Source organism: Nyctereutes procyonoides, unplaced genomic scaffold, assembly GCF_905146905.1.
Source record: "Nyctereutes procyonoides isolate TBG_1078 unplaced genomic scaffold, NYPRO_anot_genome, whole genome shotgun sequence".
NCBI classification, from domain to species: Eukaryota; Metazoa; Chordata; class Mammalia; order Carnivora; family Canidae; genus Nyctereutes; species Nyctereutes procyonoides.
This window is the reverse complement of record NW_026575082.1, coordinates 28,890,917-28,907,740: the sequence shown is the minus strand read 5'-3', so window position 1 is coordinate 28,907,740 and position 16,824 is coordinate 28,890,917. Positions and strand designations below refer to the sequence as shown.

The following is a 16,824-nucleotide window of genomic DNA, read 5'->3' as shown; positions in this document are numbered from 1 at the left end:
ATTATTCTTTATTAGTAAAAAAATAAAACGGTTTGCGGAGCTCACGCTTGAACGCCGCAGGCAGGGCCGGGCGGCCCCGGGTCGGGTCGGGTCGGGTCGGGTCCCGGCCTCCGCGGGGCTCGAACCCGCCGCCGCCGCCGCCGCCGCCGCCGCCGCCGCGGGCTCCGCGAGGGAGGACGCTCGCCCTGCGTTCGGAGTCGCGATCCGAGCCCGGTCCGGCCCCGTGCGAGCGATCCACCTGGCTTAAGGGGCGTGAAAATTTAAGAAAAAAAAAAAAAAAGAAAGAAAGAAAGAAAGAAAGAAAGAAAGAAAGAAAGAAAGAAAGAAAGAAAAAGATGCAAGGAAAGAAAGAGGCAGCCGCGACCCCGCCGGGTGCGGAGCGGACCCCGCGCGATCCCGGGCGGCGCTCGGCTGCCCCCCGCCCCGCGTGCACGCCCGGCCCGGTGGCTCGGCCGCGGCACTGAGCGCTCGGGCGCCGGGGGCTGGGGCCGGGCCGCGCCTGCAGCCCGCGCGCACCGGGTCGGCCGGGCGGCTCCGCGGACGCGGCGTCCCCTGGGGCAGCGCAGGGCAGGGCGCGGGCTCCGCGGCTCCCCGCGCCCCGCGCCCCACGTCCCGCCCGGGCCCCGTAGCCCGGCAGCCCCGCAGCCCCGCAGCCCCGCAGGCCGCGCAGGCCGGACGCACAGGCCTCGCGGGAACGCGCCTCCGTCCGCCCCGCCCCCCGCCCTCCGGCCCGCCCCGCCCTCGCGCGCGCCCCTCCCCGCGCCCGCCTCGCCTCGCCTCCCCGACCATCTCCTCGCGCTCCCGGCCCGGCACGCGCGCTGCGCCCGCCGCCCCGCCGCCCCGCCGTCCCCGTCCCCGTCCCCGCCGCCACCGCCGCCGCCGCCGCCGCCGCCGCCGCGGCCGGGCGTTCCTCCGCCGCGCCTGGCTTCCAGCTTCGGGCCGGAACCGGAAGTGTGGGGGGCGGGGCCGGCGGAGGCCAGGGGACCGAAAACGCGGCCGAGCCCGGAGCCCGGAGCCGGAGCCAGAGCCTGGACCAGAACTTGGCCGCCGCTTGCGCCGCCGCCTGCACCGCCGTCCCCGCCGCCGTCCCCGCCGCCGCCGCGCCGTCCCCGCCGCCCGGGCCGCCACGGCCGCCAGCCCGGCCGCCAGCGGTCCGCGGACTTTGGGTGTCCGGGTTGAAGGTCGGTCCGGACGTCGGACCCGGCTCGGCTCCCGGACTGTCCGGGCGGCTCGGGCGCCCCGCCGCCGCCGCCGCCGCCGCCGCCGCCGCCTCGGCGCCTCCGCCTGGCGTTTTGTTCCGAGAGCCCCGACAGGCGAGCGGCGCTGACAGTGATTTTGACAGTGATTTAAACCCGCTTTTGTTGTTGTTGCCTTTTCGTTGTTTGGTTTTGTGTGTTGTGCGTGTGTGTGGCGGTTTTCTCCCCCCACCCCTTCCCCGTGGTGCATTTTTCCTTTTCTTTTTTTTTTAAATATATATTATTATTGTGCTCTTTTATTTTTTCCTTTTTTTTTCTTAACCCCGTGAACCTTTTTTATTTTTTATTTTTTTTTTCTTTTTGGTCGGGGGCTTCCGAATATGTTTTATGACGGTTGATTTCACACCAGGAGGTTTGTCTCCGAGGAAGACCCAGGGAACTGGCTATCTAGCGAGAACTTGCTGCGGATTCCCCGGCGCCTCGGGAAAATGGGAGCTGCTGCGAAGTTGGCGTTCGCCGTGTTTCTTATCTCCTGCTCTTCAGGTAGGCGCGTGGAGCGAGCGCGGCGGGGCTGCGGCGGCTGCGGCGGCGGCGGCGGCGGCGGCGGCGGCGGCCTGGGGAGCTCTCCACACACACACACACACGGACACACGCGCGCACACACGCGCGCACACCCGCCCCCCGGCGACCCCGCGCGACCCCCACCTCAGCTCTGACCGTGCCCCGGAAATCTCTGTCAGCGTCTCCCGCTCGGAGCCGGGCCGGCGGGCTGAGGAGACGGACGGCTCGGCCGTGCGAGTGGGAAAGTCACGCTCTGTGGCCCTCGCCCTGGGTGACAGCGCTGCCTGGGGCGGGGGGGGGGGAGGGGGGCGGTTAAGCCACAAGCGGCACAAGTGACAGCCGGGGCCGCGGGTTCGAGCCCCGAAAGGCGCCCCGCGGAGCGGCGTGTCGCGTGGCCTGCCTCCCCCCGGAGCGGCGCGTTTTGTTCTGGGTTTGATTGTCTCGTAACCAGCGCTTCCGCGGTGGCCGTCACGACGGACGTCCAGCCGGCTGTCGCCCGCCCGCCCGTTCGCGGGTTCGCCCGCTCGCTGCGGACCGCGAGAAACAATGCGGCGCGGCGGCGGTGTCATCGGGGTTCCCCCCACCCCCCTCGCCCGCCCGCCCGCCCGCCCGCCCGCGGGCCTGCCTGCCTGCCTCACGGTCTCCTCAACTTCGGCGTCCAGCCGCGTTAAAAATAGTTGTAGCTGCTGTGGCCCGGGTGTTAACAATACCGCGGCGCGGCGCGGAGCGGAGCGGAGCGCGGCCGGGCGCTGGCGGAGCGCTGGCCCTCCACCACCATTTCTGCGTGCTCTCGGCTGGCACAGATTCCGCTCACCTACGGGAGACTTCTCTTAACGCGCGGTGTATCGAGGCATTGTTTTCGGTCCATAGAGCAGCCATTTGAGATGGTTCGCGCTTGTCAGAGACGTTGCGGTCCTGGCGTAGGTTGTGGCCCGAGGCTTGGAGGGGACGACCTGGTCCCTCCTGCATCCGACGTTGTGATTTTTGCTTGGACGTTGTACGCCTTTGCAACCAGTGGTTGGGGAAACTAGTCTTTTGTGTTTGGGGTTCTGTAAACGAACGCAGCCCAGCTCCAAGGTGTGCACACGTACGAAGCAGGAGAGTTAGTTTGATGGATGGAACACTTTGAAGTCGCAGTGGATCTGGTGATCATAGAATTCAATATTCGGTTACCAGGTTGTGGGAGAGAATTATTGGAGGCGGGGGGGGGGGGACGGAGGGGACGAATTGACAGGTTTCACGGCCACGTCTTTATCTCGTTTGCTACAGGGAAAGTAGAGGGTGTTAGTCTTTTCTTTGTGTACCTCTGTGCTGTGTGTGTGTGTGTGTGTGTGTCCGTCCATCCTCCCAACCCCCTCTTCTAATAGAATCCTTTGTAACGTATAGAATTTTGCTGAATGGCACATTTCCTTGTGGTTAATAAATGGATAAAGTCTAGTCTTATGTCTGTAGTGGTATTGATCAGTTCCGGGTGGGCTAAATGTGTTGTGAAATGGCGATCATTGCCAGAGATTAACCAAAAGAATCATGTCTGTTTAAATGGAAGAAGGAACATGCTTAAGGCAGGCTGACAGTTCTTTTTGTGCAGGGTTTGGGGAGGAAGATAAACAATGGTGTCTCCGAAATGAATGAGTACCTTGATAACATTAAACCTCTCGCTTTTGTGACATGACTTAACTATGCAGTTTTTATTTTCCCGTAGTACTCTCTCTCTCCTGGTTCCTGTATGTTCTGGTTGGTGAACTCCTCTTGTTCAAATCCCTTTCTCTGATCTCCTGCCCTTGAGGAGGAGGGGCATCATGGCCACTGACCAAGGAATTGTGGACATTATTCCCTCCCAAACCCACCTGAGTCACAATAATTGGTGAAGGGGGTTATTCTTAAGCAGTCTCAAGGTATTACTTCTGGAAAAGCAGGCTGTCGCTTACAGATCTTACAGCCTCCTCTGCTTGGTTTAGAAGTAAAAAGAATTGAGCGTTAGTTTCTTGTAGGATTATTTTCAGTGGGCCAGGAGGTTAATAGCTAAAATTCTGAAATACAGTAATTTTCTTGCTTACAGAGCATATAGATATGTATAGCACATAGAATTACATAAAACTGGTGCTGAATATTGTTGCATAGTTTTTTTTTTCCCGAATAATTCCTAGTTGAACTAAAATATAATTCTGTTGAAGATAATTGAAATCATCTTAAAGACTTTAATCCATATTTATGTATGAAGATTTTTAGTACTTAAAATATCTGATTTTTTAAAAGGCTTTTGTTATGAATCAAATGCACTCTAAAAGATTATTATGTTTCCTTTCCTAATTGATTTTCCTAGGTAATATGTAATCTGGCATGCTGGAAGCATGAGGATGGCTATTTTTATAAGAATTAAAAAATTTCTCAAGTTGTCATTTTTTTTTTGTTTCTGGATATTTAATTTTTTTAAGCAAATGAAAAATAGTAATAAAGAGCTGTTGTATATCAGATTTTTAGGATGGATGCTTACTTTTTTTTTTTTTTTTTTTTTTAGTATTTTGCAGACTTTGATTTTTCAGTTTCCATCCCATGGCATAGTATATAGGAGACTGATTTTGCAGACTATTCCTGTAGGATATGGCCAAGTATGTAATTTCTTAATGTAATTCCAGGGGAAACATTTTTGAGTTTTGTTCTATTCCTCAGATGCCTTCAGATTCCTTTTGTATTTGCATTTTTTTCCATTCTTTTTATCCTTCCTCAGATTCTGTTTCAAAACACAAATCGATTTATTGGATTTGTTTGTTTGTTTTTAAAGCAGTGTGGCTAATTTGTGTCTTTCTTCACCATTTGTTAAACTATGAGTTTAATACTTGTTCTAGCACTTAGGTCTCTCCTATCTAGAATGATGCAGCTATTGTGGTGTTTGAGTTGCACTGACTAAGTTGAGGAATTTGGGTTTCTGTGGGAACTGGAGCAGCCTGGTCCATATATTTGATGAAATAAGAAATGGAAATAAAGTAATTACGTGCATTTCTTTTACCTCAGATAGGTAGGCAGTGCCGGGTGTGTGCGCGCCCATGCCCATGTGTGTTTCTGTGAGTGAGTCTATGTGCCTTTGGAGGGGGAATTGGCAGCACTGTGGATCTTCTGGGACTCAGCTGAACTTTGGCTAACAAGTGATGGATGTGACACGCTTTGTTTCCTACACTCAGAATCTCTTAAGTGTAGTCTGTGATCAGATTCAGATACCATCTACTGGAACATCAAAACCAGAAGAGGAACAAGACAAACTCCCTCCTCCACCAATTCACTTTGAATTTTTTTCTATTTATAAGCTAGTAGTTCTCAGGTTGGGTGTCTTTTGCTACCTACCCCTGCACTTCTCCTCCAGGGGACATTTGAAGACATTTTTGGTTATCACAACTATGGGGGAGGGTGTGCTACTAGCATCTAGCGGGGAAAGGGCAGGGATGCTGCTCATCATCCCGCGGTGCACAGGACAGCCTTGCACAGTGAAGAGTTACCTGGCTCAAAATGTCAGTAATGTTGAGGTTGAGAAGCTCTGTTTTCAAAAGTATTAGTATATTAGCAAAAGGGTCCTGCTTCCTACTCCCACAGTCAGTCATCCAAATTTTGCAGGTACATGCATATTGATCTTTAGGTGACTTTTTGTTGAGAGCTTTCATCTTTTCGTTATCTTTTAAAACTAGAATGATTATATTAGACTATAGCTGTATGCATTATTTCACCTTATTATACTTTAATAAAATATTTTGCTGATTTATGAATAAACTCTCCAAAACCATTGCTTTGCTATGATGGAGAGCCCATGAAGACTGGTATATTCATGAATAGGATGAATGATTGGTCAAGGTATCAAGTTTAATTATATTTGCATCTGATCCAGTAGACTCCTTGCTGTGATAATTACCTTTAAGGATATTTCCTTTTATCTTACTGAAATTTTACTGTCTGGACTGTGTGGTGGCAGCGGATTGTGTGTTAGAGAAAGAGAGAGAAAGAAAGAGAGAAAGAGAAAGTGAGATCAACAGTGAGGGTGCCAGAAAGTTTTATAAGTTTCCTATGGAAGAACTATGTATGTTATATGTCCCTGAAAGGTTTCGAAGTATAAATTTAGGTCTTTTTTTTTTTTTTAAGGATATTTCTTCTTCTCCTTCTTCTTTTCCTTCTTCTTCTTCTTTCTTTTAGCTGCCTTTAATTTGAAGAAACTTTTAAAGTGGTTTCTTAATTACATAATTTTCTGGAGAATCATTGGCTGGGTTTTGATTATTAGACTCATTCAGGCTATGCTAATTAATATTCTATGATCTATCACAGACCCTTGTCCTTTTTAAGGTTAAAATTTGACCATAACTAATAAGTGCTTACTTGTTTTGAACTCTGGTTTTAAGGAAGTGAACCCAGCCAGGATAAGAATTAAAGTGAAAAGAATTAAATTATTAGACTCATTCAGGCTATGCTAATTAATATTCTATAATCTATCACAGACCCTTGTCCTTTTTAAGGTTAAAATTTGACAATAACTAATAAGTGCTTACTTGTTTTGAACTCTGGTTTTAAGGAAGTGAACCCAGCCAGGATAAAGAATTAAAGTGAAAAGGTATAAGTAGCACTACAGCATTGAAAGGAAAAATTCTGAAATCACTCCCACAAAAAGTATGCAAATAAGCCTTATACTATCTTTGTAACACACCTCTCATACATGCGTATCTCTGGTACTACTGACATTTTCACCTTTTGGATTCACCGTTTTGTGTGAAGTAAAGCACAACTAAATCAAACGAGAATTTAATAATCTCTATTCCTTTAGATTCTAAAACTGTTTTGTTGCTTTTTTACTTTTGTGAGTAGTGTACTCTTATTTCTCATCTTTGGGGGTCTCAAAAAATCTGTGATTTAAATTTCCTCTTTTCATGCTCTCTTATGTTGCTACTTGTCTTGGTTCCTCTTAGGTAGCAGTGTTTGAGATTAGGGTCACTAGTACTCTTTCACTTTTTAGTCCATATTGTATAACTCATAATTTCTTCCATTCCTTTTCATTATGCTTCCCTTTCCACTCTATGCCTTTTTTGTTTATTCTCTTTAACCCCCTCTGTTCCTTCTGTACTTCCTTATACTGTAGGCAGCTTGTTTATGGAACCCACTTGTTGCTTAGCATCAGGGTGGCTCAAGGGACTCACACATGGTTTAAATGAAAACAGATTCAGTTTAGAATGTTTGAGAATTGACCAGATAGTTTTTTTCTACTGTTCTTTCATTTGTTGGCTTCTGGAATACCACACACACACACACACACACTTTTGGAATCAAATAGCTTCAACTGTAGATTGCTCTTACTCCTCCCTCCCCCATAACCTTTTTTTGAGGAGGGGGCAGAGAGAGAGGAGAGAATCTTATGTGGGACCTGATGCAGGGCTCAAGCTCATGACCCTAGGTCATGACCTGAGCTGAAATCAAGAATCTGACACTTAGCTGACTGAACCACCCAGGTACCCCACTCTTACTCCCTCTTAAATGTTCTGGTTTTAACTCTTCTCTGCTTTCAAAAAGTCTATCTTTTGTTATTATTCATTCATCACCTTTGTTTAAGCCACGGTTTGACCAGACCAGAGAATATATTTATTGCTGGGACCACATCAGACTTCCTCGGTGGTAGATTTAATTTTGTTAGGTTATAATAGTCATGTCTAGACAGAACATTGATTTCAAATTGACTATTGAACATGAAAGTTCCAGGAATAGTATATAGGGGAAGGAGAAGGAAAAAGTCAAGAAGGTAAGAAAACTACTGTAGATAGCAATTGACTTTCTGTCATTCTCCACTGGGTTTCTGCTAGTCACTTTCTTTCCTATATCCAAATGCATCTAGTAGTCACATTTGGTTTAATGAAGGGTCTAAAGAAAATGTGTATTTCCCCGAGTTTTGAGTTTTTTTTAAACTGTTAGAATGGTGGGTTTAAAGGAAGAAGTTTGGAGGTTCTTATGGATACTGGACAAGAATGTGGTCACGGTGGTCAGTAGACTTTGGTTCCAGTGCCAGCACTGCCACTGTGTAGCACATCTATCATTTTTCTTGCCTGAATTATGGTAATACTTTTCTAGCCAAGACTAGGTCCCTGTAACTACTTCCTCTTCCAGTCTGTCCACATATAACTTCCAGATTGACTTCATTAAAAAATAAATCTAAATATGTCACTCCTGCTTAAAACATTTCACTGAGTCACCTTTAGCATAAAATCTAAAGTCTTAGAATGGTATGTACTTAGAATGGTGTTTTATCATTTGGTTCCTGCTTGTGTTCTCTAACCTCTTGGTATAGTGACTAAGAGGATAGGCTCTGGAGTTAGGCTTCCCTGGTTTACATCCTGGCTTCACAATTTAACTTTGGGCACATCACTTCATCTTTTGTACTTCAGTTTTATCATCTACAAAATGGGGATATTAATAGTGACCACCTCAGAGAGTGATTTGAAGGTTAAATATCACATAAATAGGGCAGCCCCTTGGGATCCCTGGGTGGCTCAGCGGTTTGGCACTTGCCTTCGGCCCAGGGCATGATCCTGGAGACCCCGGATCGAGTCCTGCGTCGGGCTCCCCGCATGGAGCCTGCTTCTCCTTCTGCCTGTGTCTCTGCCCCCCTCTCTCCTCTCTCTCTCTGATAAATAAATAACTAAAAATCTTAAAAAAAAAAAATAGGGCAGCCCCGGTGGCCCAGCGGTTTAGCGCCGCCTTCATCCTGGGGTGTGATCCTGGAGAACCGGGATGGAGTCCCGCGTCAGGCTGCATGGGGCCTGCTTCTCCCTCTACCTGTGTCTCTGCCTCTCTCTCTCTCTCTCTCTCTCTCTGAGAGAGTAAATGAGTAAATAAATAAAATCTTAAAAAAAATCACAAATACTTGGTATTCTGCTATGTCTCCTCCTTATATTCCAGCTATACAACTTGGCTTACAGTTTTTTGAATGTGTCATCCTTTATTGTGTATCAGTACAGTATCTTTGTATATTTTATTTCTTCTCCTTTACCTGGCCAGCTCTTTGTTTTTAAGACTGAGTAGTATCACTTGTTTAGAAACAATTTTTCTGCCACCCAACCCAGATTGAGTTAGTTGCTATTTTTCTAAATGACCTTGATTCCACTAATTACTGCAAATGTTTATTTACCTTTATACATGTTAGACTGTGAGCTCTTTGGAGACATCTTCTCTATATGCAGATTTAATCCTAGAACCTGGCACATAATGGGTGCAGAGGAAATGTTCAGTGAATGAATGAAGTGAAATTTTTTCATTTCTGGGCCTGGGTTTTCCTTTTATATGTATTAAAGCAATAAAGTTGGATTAGATTATTTCTGAATGTTTTTCCTTTTCTAAAAGCTTTATGATTCTATAATCTTAAGGTTAGAGTTTAATAGTGACATTTTATTAAGAAAAAAAAGATTTTGCTGGCTGTTTTTTGGGTATCCTTAAATTCTCTTCATTTTTTAAAAATGCTTTTTCTCATCCTTAGACTAATAAATCTTTTAATATAATTTGAATTGTGCAGATTTAGAAGGCATTTTAGAGACCTTTAAGTTCTGTAGCTTTCAGCTCTTTTGACCATAGCCCACAGTAAGAGATAGACATTACATCATTACTCAGTTTCCATATACATAAATATGTATATATGTCAGGAATAGAAGTTTTGTGAACTCTGTGTGTGAGACTTTTATTTATTTTTATATTCTGTTCACTAAAATATTTTTTATTGTGATCCATTAATTAATTCAGTGATGAACTTATGGGTTCTCAACTCCTAAGAAATAGCGACTCAGTTCAACAATCCCTTATTCTCTCTACTCAGTACTCTGAGAAGGAAGCTGCAGTGTAAACATGTGGAATGAAAAATACATATACTGAAAAATGTGCTCATTATTTAACTTACAGTAGAGAATGAGTACTTAGGTATAGAATATAACGAAAAGTGGTCCCAAGAGAGAGCATGGCCCTGACTGAGCTCTTTTCTCTTTTGGATTCACTGGATAAATTAGGTATACACAAAAGTGCTAAAACAGAATTAGATTGTAATTTTGAAGGGTTCATATATACATATTTTTTTTAAATTTAGGAAAGGCTTTCTGGAGGACATAGATCCTAGTAATAGGGAGAAAATGTCTTGGAAGGTGTTTGAGAGGGATGTTCATCTTAATATGAAGGAAAAGGCACAAAATAGGATCAGGAACACAGAGGGCATTTACCGGTAAACTTGACCATGGATGGAAGGCAAATTGAGATGAGGGAATTTTGACTAAATCTGAGGAGATTTATGTGATGAGAGGATGTTTATAATTTCTTGAAAAAGTAAAATAACCTCATTTGAGGGGGTTAAATCAGAGCAACAGTAATTGAAACTAAGAGAGATAGGAGTGTATGAGATAGCTCTTGATGGATGTCCCAAATATATATATGTGGAATATAGGATAGAGCAATTTGAAGATTAAAGTAGGATGCTGGTGCTACTAACTAAATTGGTAAAGAAATAAAAAACCAGAAGAAAATAGGAAGCATTTTCATAACTAAAGAAATTCTACAGACAGATATGGATTTAGATAATAAGGATGAGTGAAAATACCCACATGATTTGGAAAAATAAGAGTACATAGAAAATATGAGCACATGTAATATTCTTTTATGGGGGCAGAGATACCACACAATGGATATGTCTTTATTGTGAAGTTAAAGAATTCTAAGCACTTATGGCTTGGTATGTTGTTTGTGTTTAATAGATTATAGTAATTGCAGTTATTGCTCATACTGGCCATCCAGATTATATTCTTTGAGATCTACATAAGGCATTTTCCTCATAGTAAATTATACTCTTGCATAGAAGTAGATTTAGAAACTTTTTTGACTTGGTGTATGTTATTCATGCCTGAATCCTAAACTTTTTTAATACCATTCTTTTGGACTAGATACAAGCACTTTTTTCTTTGGTTGACTATTTTCTTAATAGCTATAGTCACATTGGGAATCATTGTATTCTCTAATTTGCTGAAGAAAATAAATGTAAAGCGATAATTATTAGAAGTTCCCACTAGGGAGTGGTTGCTTTTTAAAAGCTTTGAAAAATGAACCATCTTTACATATTGTAATAAAAGTAAGCCTATCCATATATAAAACTTTGAGAGAGGAGTTTTCCTACTTATGATTACTAACTTTACAATATATATTTAATAGAAATGAAACCTTTATTGGAAAAAATCTGTTAGTCTTCATATCCTTATGATTATACATGATCTTCACATTTTTATGATTATAGATGATAAATCAAGCTACTTCCAAAGCATTATTTTAGGAGGAGGGGTCATGGGTAAATTATGATATCTTGGCAAGTTTCTAAAACTCTTAGATTAATTTTTTTAAATTTGTAAACCAAGATGTATTTAATGAAGTAATAGGCCATATAACACAGTCGCACAGTAGATACCACACACACATATTAGTTTGTAAACTATCTTTAAGTCTTATTATTTTAAGAATGTAGTGTGTAAAACATTTAAAAATATAGATTCAGTTCTTGGAATGTATTTTAAAATTTTCTAGTAAATTACTTACGAGTTAATATAAACTAAATTCTGACTAAATTATTTAGCCAAAGAAAATATCAATAGAGTGCCAAAAAGGAGCCAAGAAATATTTAGAACATTCAGATAAGTTTTTTTTTTTACAAAGTATTCTTCAAGATCTCATTGTTGTAGCATACATTGAAAGGAAACATTTGAATAAATTTTCATTTCTATTTATTGGAATTTAAGATATACTTATAATTTTACTTAAAACGTAAGTGCTGCAAGATTTTTCATATAAAAGTAAAGTCTTGAAAGATTCTCAAGCCTGTTTTGGGGGGACAGCTACAAGCTTTGAAAACAATCAAGTTTTGAGATCAGTGTTTTGGATATGATATAATAATATCTTGGGCTAAAACTTGAATTTCATTCAGATTCTTACTTTGCTTACTCTTCTTGACCTTAGCCATCACTAAGAACTCATTTTACTCATCTTTAAATTAAAAAGGGTAAAATAACTATTTTTTTATTAACAAATGTTGAACTGCATTGCTAGACACTGCAATGTGCTTGGGATGCAGCAGTGAAGAAGACAGATATGATTATGTGCTTATGGAGCTTACAGTCTTAAAGTATCCAAGTGAATAAAATAATTATAGATCATCATATGAGTTCTGACAGAAGCAAACAGGGTACTCACAGGATAGCTATTCACTTCACATCACGTACCACAAATCTCCAGTTATTTAGTTTATCTACCCATTTATTATCTACACTTTCCACTACTGGAGTGTAAGCTCTAAGAGGGGTGTGTCACCTTTGTCATGATACACTCAGGGGTTAGCACAGTGTCTGGCAAAGGAGAAGCTCAGTAAATGTTTGCCTGCCTGAAGAAGTGAGTGTAGGCTTGAGACTGGAGAGATAGACAGGGACCAGACCATGTAGGGGCTTTGATCTAATGTGGGAAGGAGTTAGAATAAAATCCAAAGGGTAGTGGTAAAGCAAAGAGTTTTAAGGAGGAGCTAGATCTGGGTTATGTGGTGATATCACTTGGGCAGCTCTCTGGACAATAAATTAGGGGAATCTAAGAGTGAAGAGGTGAGAGTAGGAGGCTGTTCCCATCAACCTGAACTAGAGACTCTCCCAAGACCCCTTCTAGCTTTGAACATTCTCCATACTCTAAAGCTTGCCTGCAATTAACTAGTCTTCCTCTCAGATTTTCTTTTTTTTTTCCTCTCAGATTTTCTTAGTCACCCCATTTTTTCCTACCTATTATTTCTTTAAAGAAAAATGGATAGGGGGATCCCTGGGTGGCGCAGCGGTTTGGCGCCTGCCTTTGGCCCAGGGCGCGATCCTGGAGACCCGGGATCAAATCCCACGTCGGGCTCCCGGTGCATGGAGCCTGCTTCTCCCTCTGCCTGTGTCTCTGCCTCTCTCTCTCTCATTCTATGTGACTATCATAAATAAATTAAGAAAATTTAAAAAAAAATTAAAAAAAAATGGATAGGCTTATTGTGCACCTGAAAACTTTCTACAACATCAAAAAAAAAAAAAAACCAAAATCTAAAAAGAGAGATAATAAAATGTAGATTGGAGTTTATTGAATTTTTGTGGCAATTTCCTATATTTAGATTTTGTGCATTTGCTAATTTATATTCTTGTTTACTAAGCAGTCCTATTTCCCAGTGAAACTTTGACTTTACTCCTTTTCATATGTCTATTTTTTCACAAGATCATCTCTTTATTGCTTTAAACATGTAATATATTGTATTGTTGGTATGGTTGAAGATTCATAAGTAGAAAAAGCATATATTGTGTCTTAATTCTTAGGAATTTGATATCTTTACAGGTTATCAAGGTCTTAAAGGCTGAAAGGATAAATAGTTAATACTATGGGTTCTTATTTTTACTCAGGGCTATGGCCTCTAACTCTAAGTAGTCAGCTTGAATATTTTTATATGTGAAAGATTTCAAGCCTTTATTGTTGGTAGGAGGGGGAGGTGGTGCTTGGCACAGGGAAATCAACTCTATATTGGCAGAAGTTCAGCAGCATCATCTCTGACTAGGAAAAACTATATTATTACACAGAGAGAAAACCAGAAGAGACGTTAAACTTTACTGAATTTAAAAATGTAATGGTGGCTGCCTCTTTTCATTTGGTTTCTCTCATTATGGAAGCAGGTAAAGCTAACTTAAGCCACCTATTGTAAAGAAGGGTAGTTTCACCCTGAAAACCCATCTTATTTGTTATTACCTAAAATAAAGTAGCTCTAGAAGTATAACTGGTTTGCTAGTTTTTGTCTTAATTGGTACTGGAGTTTCATACTGCATTACTTGTGAATAGAATTTGCTAATTGTTTTTATTTAAGCTTAGACTTCAAATTACTTGTGCAAGTACATTTTAAAATGATATGGGGGAGAAATGAAAAGTCTAAGTTAAAAGAGAATGATACGTAATGAATAAGGGCAGTTATGAGAGATTAGCTTATACAGATGGGCAGGGTAATAGTAAAGCAGTTTGATTAGTAGGCATTCAGAGGTAGGGAAAAAAAAGAAAACCTTACTTTGTGACTGGGAAAATGATTACATAGCTACTGATCATCTTTTTATTTGGTGTAAATGTTACATGACATGTCTTACCAACTGACCTTTTTTTGTTCTCTTCCATAGACATACATAAACCTGGTTTGGGTGTTGAATTAGGAAATTCATTGCTAATTGTTTGTTAAAATGTAAATAGAGATTGCCTATTCGCCAAGAGAACTAGAAATAATAAAAATGATTAAATTAGAAGGCTTTAACTGCTGAGAGGGTCAAACAGAATGTCAGGTACTGTTTTTTTCTAGTAACTACCTCTATCAGAATGATTTTTATGAGATACAAGTCTACTCAAGCTGATCCTCACTTTAGAAAGATGGAGTAAAATTAAAAGATCAGGGTAAGAGAAGAGGAATGTTGGTTATACTTTTTTTATTTTTGAATCAGTAGAAGAGTGGTTTTGATCTTTTATCCACAGATTTTATCTTTCACTATTGTAGCTGGAAAATAATAGCCCTACACCAAGAGTTGTAATTCCTATTTAGCAACATATATTTAGCAACGTATATTTAGCAGCTTTGATTAAACAGTATTTTTAAATTAATATCTGATCTTGTTTCTGTGATAGGGAAAGATATCAGCTCACTAAGCCAGGGAGTAGAAAAAAAATCATAAGAGCCTAGTCTGTTACAGACTGTAGAATTTTCTACCATTGGAACCTGTTGTAGACTAGTAAGGTCTAGTTAATAGAAATAAAAGCTAATCTTACTGGTACAAATGTAGCTGTTGGTTAGAAAGAATGATTTTCTCAAAAACAAATGAATAGCAGTAGGAAGGTTCTTCATCTCAAATTCAGTGAAAGTAATTAATTATGCAGTTCTTGGAGTGGTTTAGTAGAAAGAACAGACATTCTGTAGGGAGAAAACTTGGGTGTTGGGCCTTTTTTTTTTTTTTTTTTAAAAAAAAAAAAACCGTGGTGTGATATACCATTTGAACTTGGGAAAATTCTGTAAATTTCTTCATCTGTAAAATGGAGTTTATAATACCTACCTCACAGAAGTACAGTGAGGATCAGAGACTGCATACATAAACTCAAGCACACTTACATATACATTTGCAACTTTTTAAACTTCGAAATATTATTTCAGATATTTATATTAATGCAATGATTTTTTTTGAGAACATTAGAATGCTAGGTTCAAGTGAACTGTAATAGTTCTAATTTAGATTTTGTGATTTTGCGTCAGTAGATATTTATCTTTACAGTGTGAGTAAAGGAGTTAATAAACTGAATATACAGTAAAATATTAGAGGAATGTCTAGTTTTTATAGTGACCTTAAACGCATCGCTTAATATGGTCATCTCCAGTCTCCTCTTTTGCCATATTGGCCCTCTGATGGTTCTTACAACAAACCAAATGCTCTTTATTTTACCGAGCTTTTGCTTTCACTTGCCTTCCATGAATTCTTGGGAGGGGAGAGCCATATCTCTGACTTATTCATTGTAGTTTCCCCAGCGTCTGACACATAAAAGGTGTTTAACCAGTATTTGTGAATGTAGGTTGAAAGCTTTCAAATACTAAAGAGTTCACAAAGTTTTTTTTTTTTTTTTTTTGTAAAGGGCTAGATAGTAAATATTTTAGGCAGTCTTTTTTGCAACTATCAGCTTTGCCAGTTTTTTTTTTCTTTTTTTCCCAGCTTTGCCAGTTTTAAATTTTATTTTTTATTTTTATTTTTTTTAATTTTTATTTATGATAGTCACACAGAGAGAGAGAGAGAGGCAGAGACACAGGCAGAGGGAGAAGCAGGCCCCATGCACCAGGAGCCCGACGTGGGATTCGATCCCAGGTCTCCAGGATCGTGCCCTGGGCCAAAGGCAGGCGCCAAACCGCTGCGCCACCCAGGGATCCCAGCTTTGCCAGTTTTAACACAAAATCATTTGTGTTAAATCACAATGAATCAATGAATCAGTGTGACTGTGTTCTAATAAAACTTTATTTATAGATACTGAAATTTGAATTTCGTGTAATTTTCATGTGTCATAAAATATTCTTTTGAATTTTTTTCAGCCATTTAAAAACATACAAGCTATTCCAGCCCCTAACGTAGAACATGGTATAAATAACACCCCTCCCTCCAAGAAGTATTTTGTGTTTTAAAAACTTTTTTTGGAACCTAGAAAGAATTTTCTTATAGGATCATTGTTATATAAGTTGGGTAAGTCCCCAGACTAATCTACAAGCCTTTTTCTTTTTTTTTTTTTTTTTACCTTCAGTGTTCTTTATTCCAGCAGTACAGCTTTGCCCCCCAGCAATAACACTATCTCTGAGAGAATGGATACGGTATTCTTTCTTGGACCAGAAGAAAGACATATTCTCAACACCTATCAAAATTTCCTTCTTCTGGGATCCCTCTTTTTCTGTCTGCTGGGCTTTGGATCTTGGGAAATATCTGGATCCCTGGGGCTCCAGTAGGGTGATAGGGTGACAGGACTAAAAAGAGAGTTATGTGATTAGGGAGGGAGGGCATGGAGGTAAAGAGGTTGTAGGGGGTGCAGAGAAAAGAAAGAAAATAGAAGAGTGATTGTAGCATTTTGTGAAGTTCAGGTATGTGTGTGATTTTATGTATATATGTGTGGATCACAATGAAAAATGTAGGTCTTACAGTGGTTTGTGGTCAGAAAGTTTGAAAGCCTGTACTAAGGGCTTGAGATACTGATCCTGACATCTTTTTCCCCCCTCTTATTATATATAAGACCCAAATGAAAAAATTGGAAGGAAGTCTTTATTGCTTGCTACAGTGTTTTGGGTACCAAGTTACTTTATGAAGTAGTTATCCGTTTTATAGATAAAAAGACAGGGTCTTAAACTAATAAGCTTCACCAGTGAGATTCATATGAACACTTACCTTATTTTAGAATATGCACTTCTTTGTTATAACACGTTTTTACTGTAGGGAAAGAAGCTGTGTATGACTTCTATTGTGTTTCAGAGTACAAAAAA

General features: G+C 41.3%; 1 protein-coding gene across 1 annotated transcript in view; it reads left to right on the top strand.

Moving 5' to 3' along the window:
• Positions 1 to 1,485: 1,485 nt before the first annotated feature.
• LOC129514449 (activin receptor type-2A) overlaps positions 1,486 to 16,824 on the top strand; it is an 82,321-nt gene continuing 66,982 nt past the window's right edge. Inside the window, exon 1 of the mRNA XM_055333029.1 lies at positions 1,486 to 1,739. Within this exon, the coding sequence (XP_055189004.1) occupies positions 1,685 to 1,739 (55 nt within the window). The 5' untranslated portion in view covers positions 1,486 to 1,684. The remainder of the gene's footprint in view (positions 1,740 to 16,824) is intronic.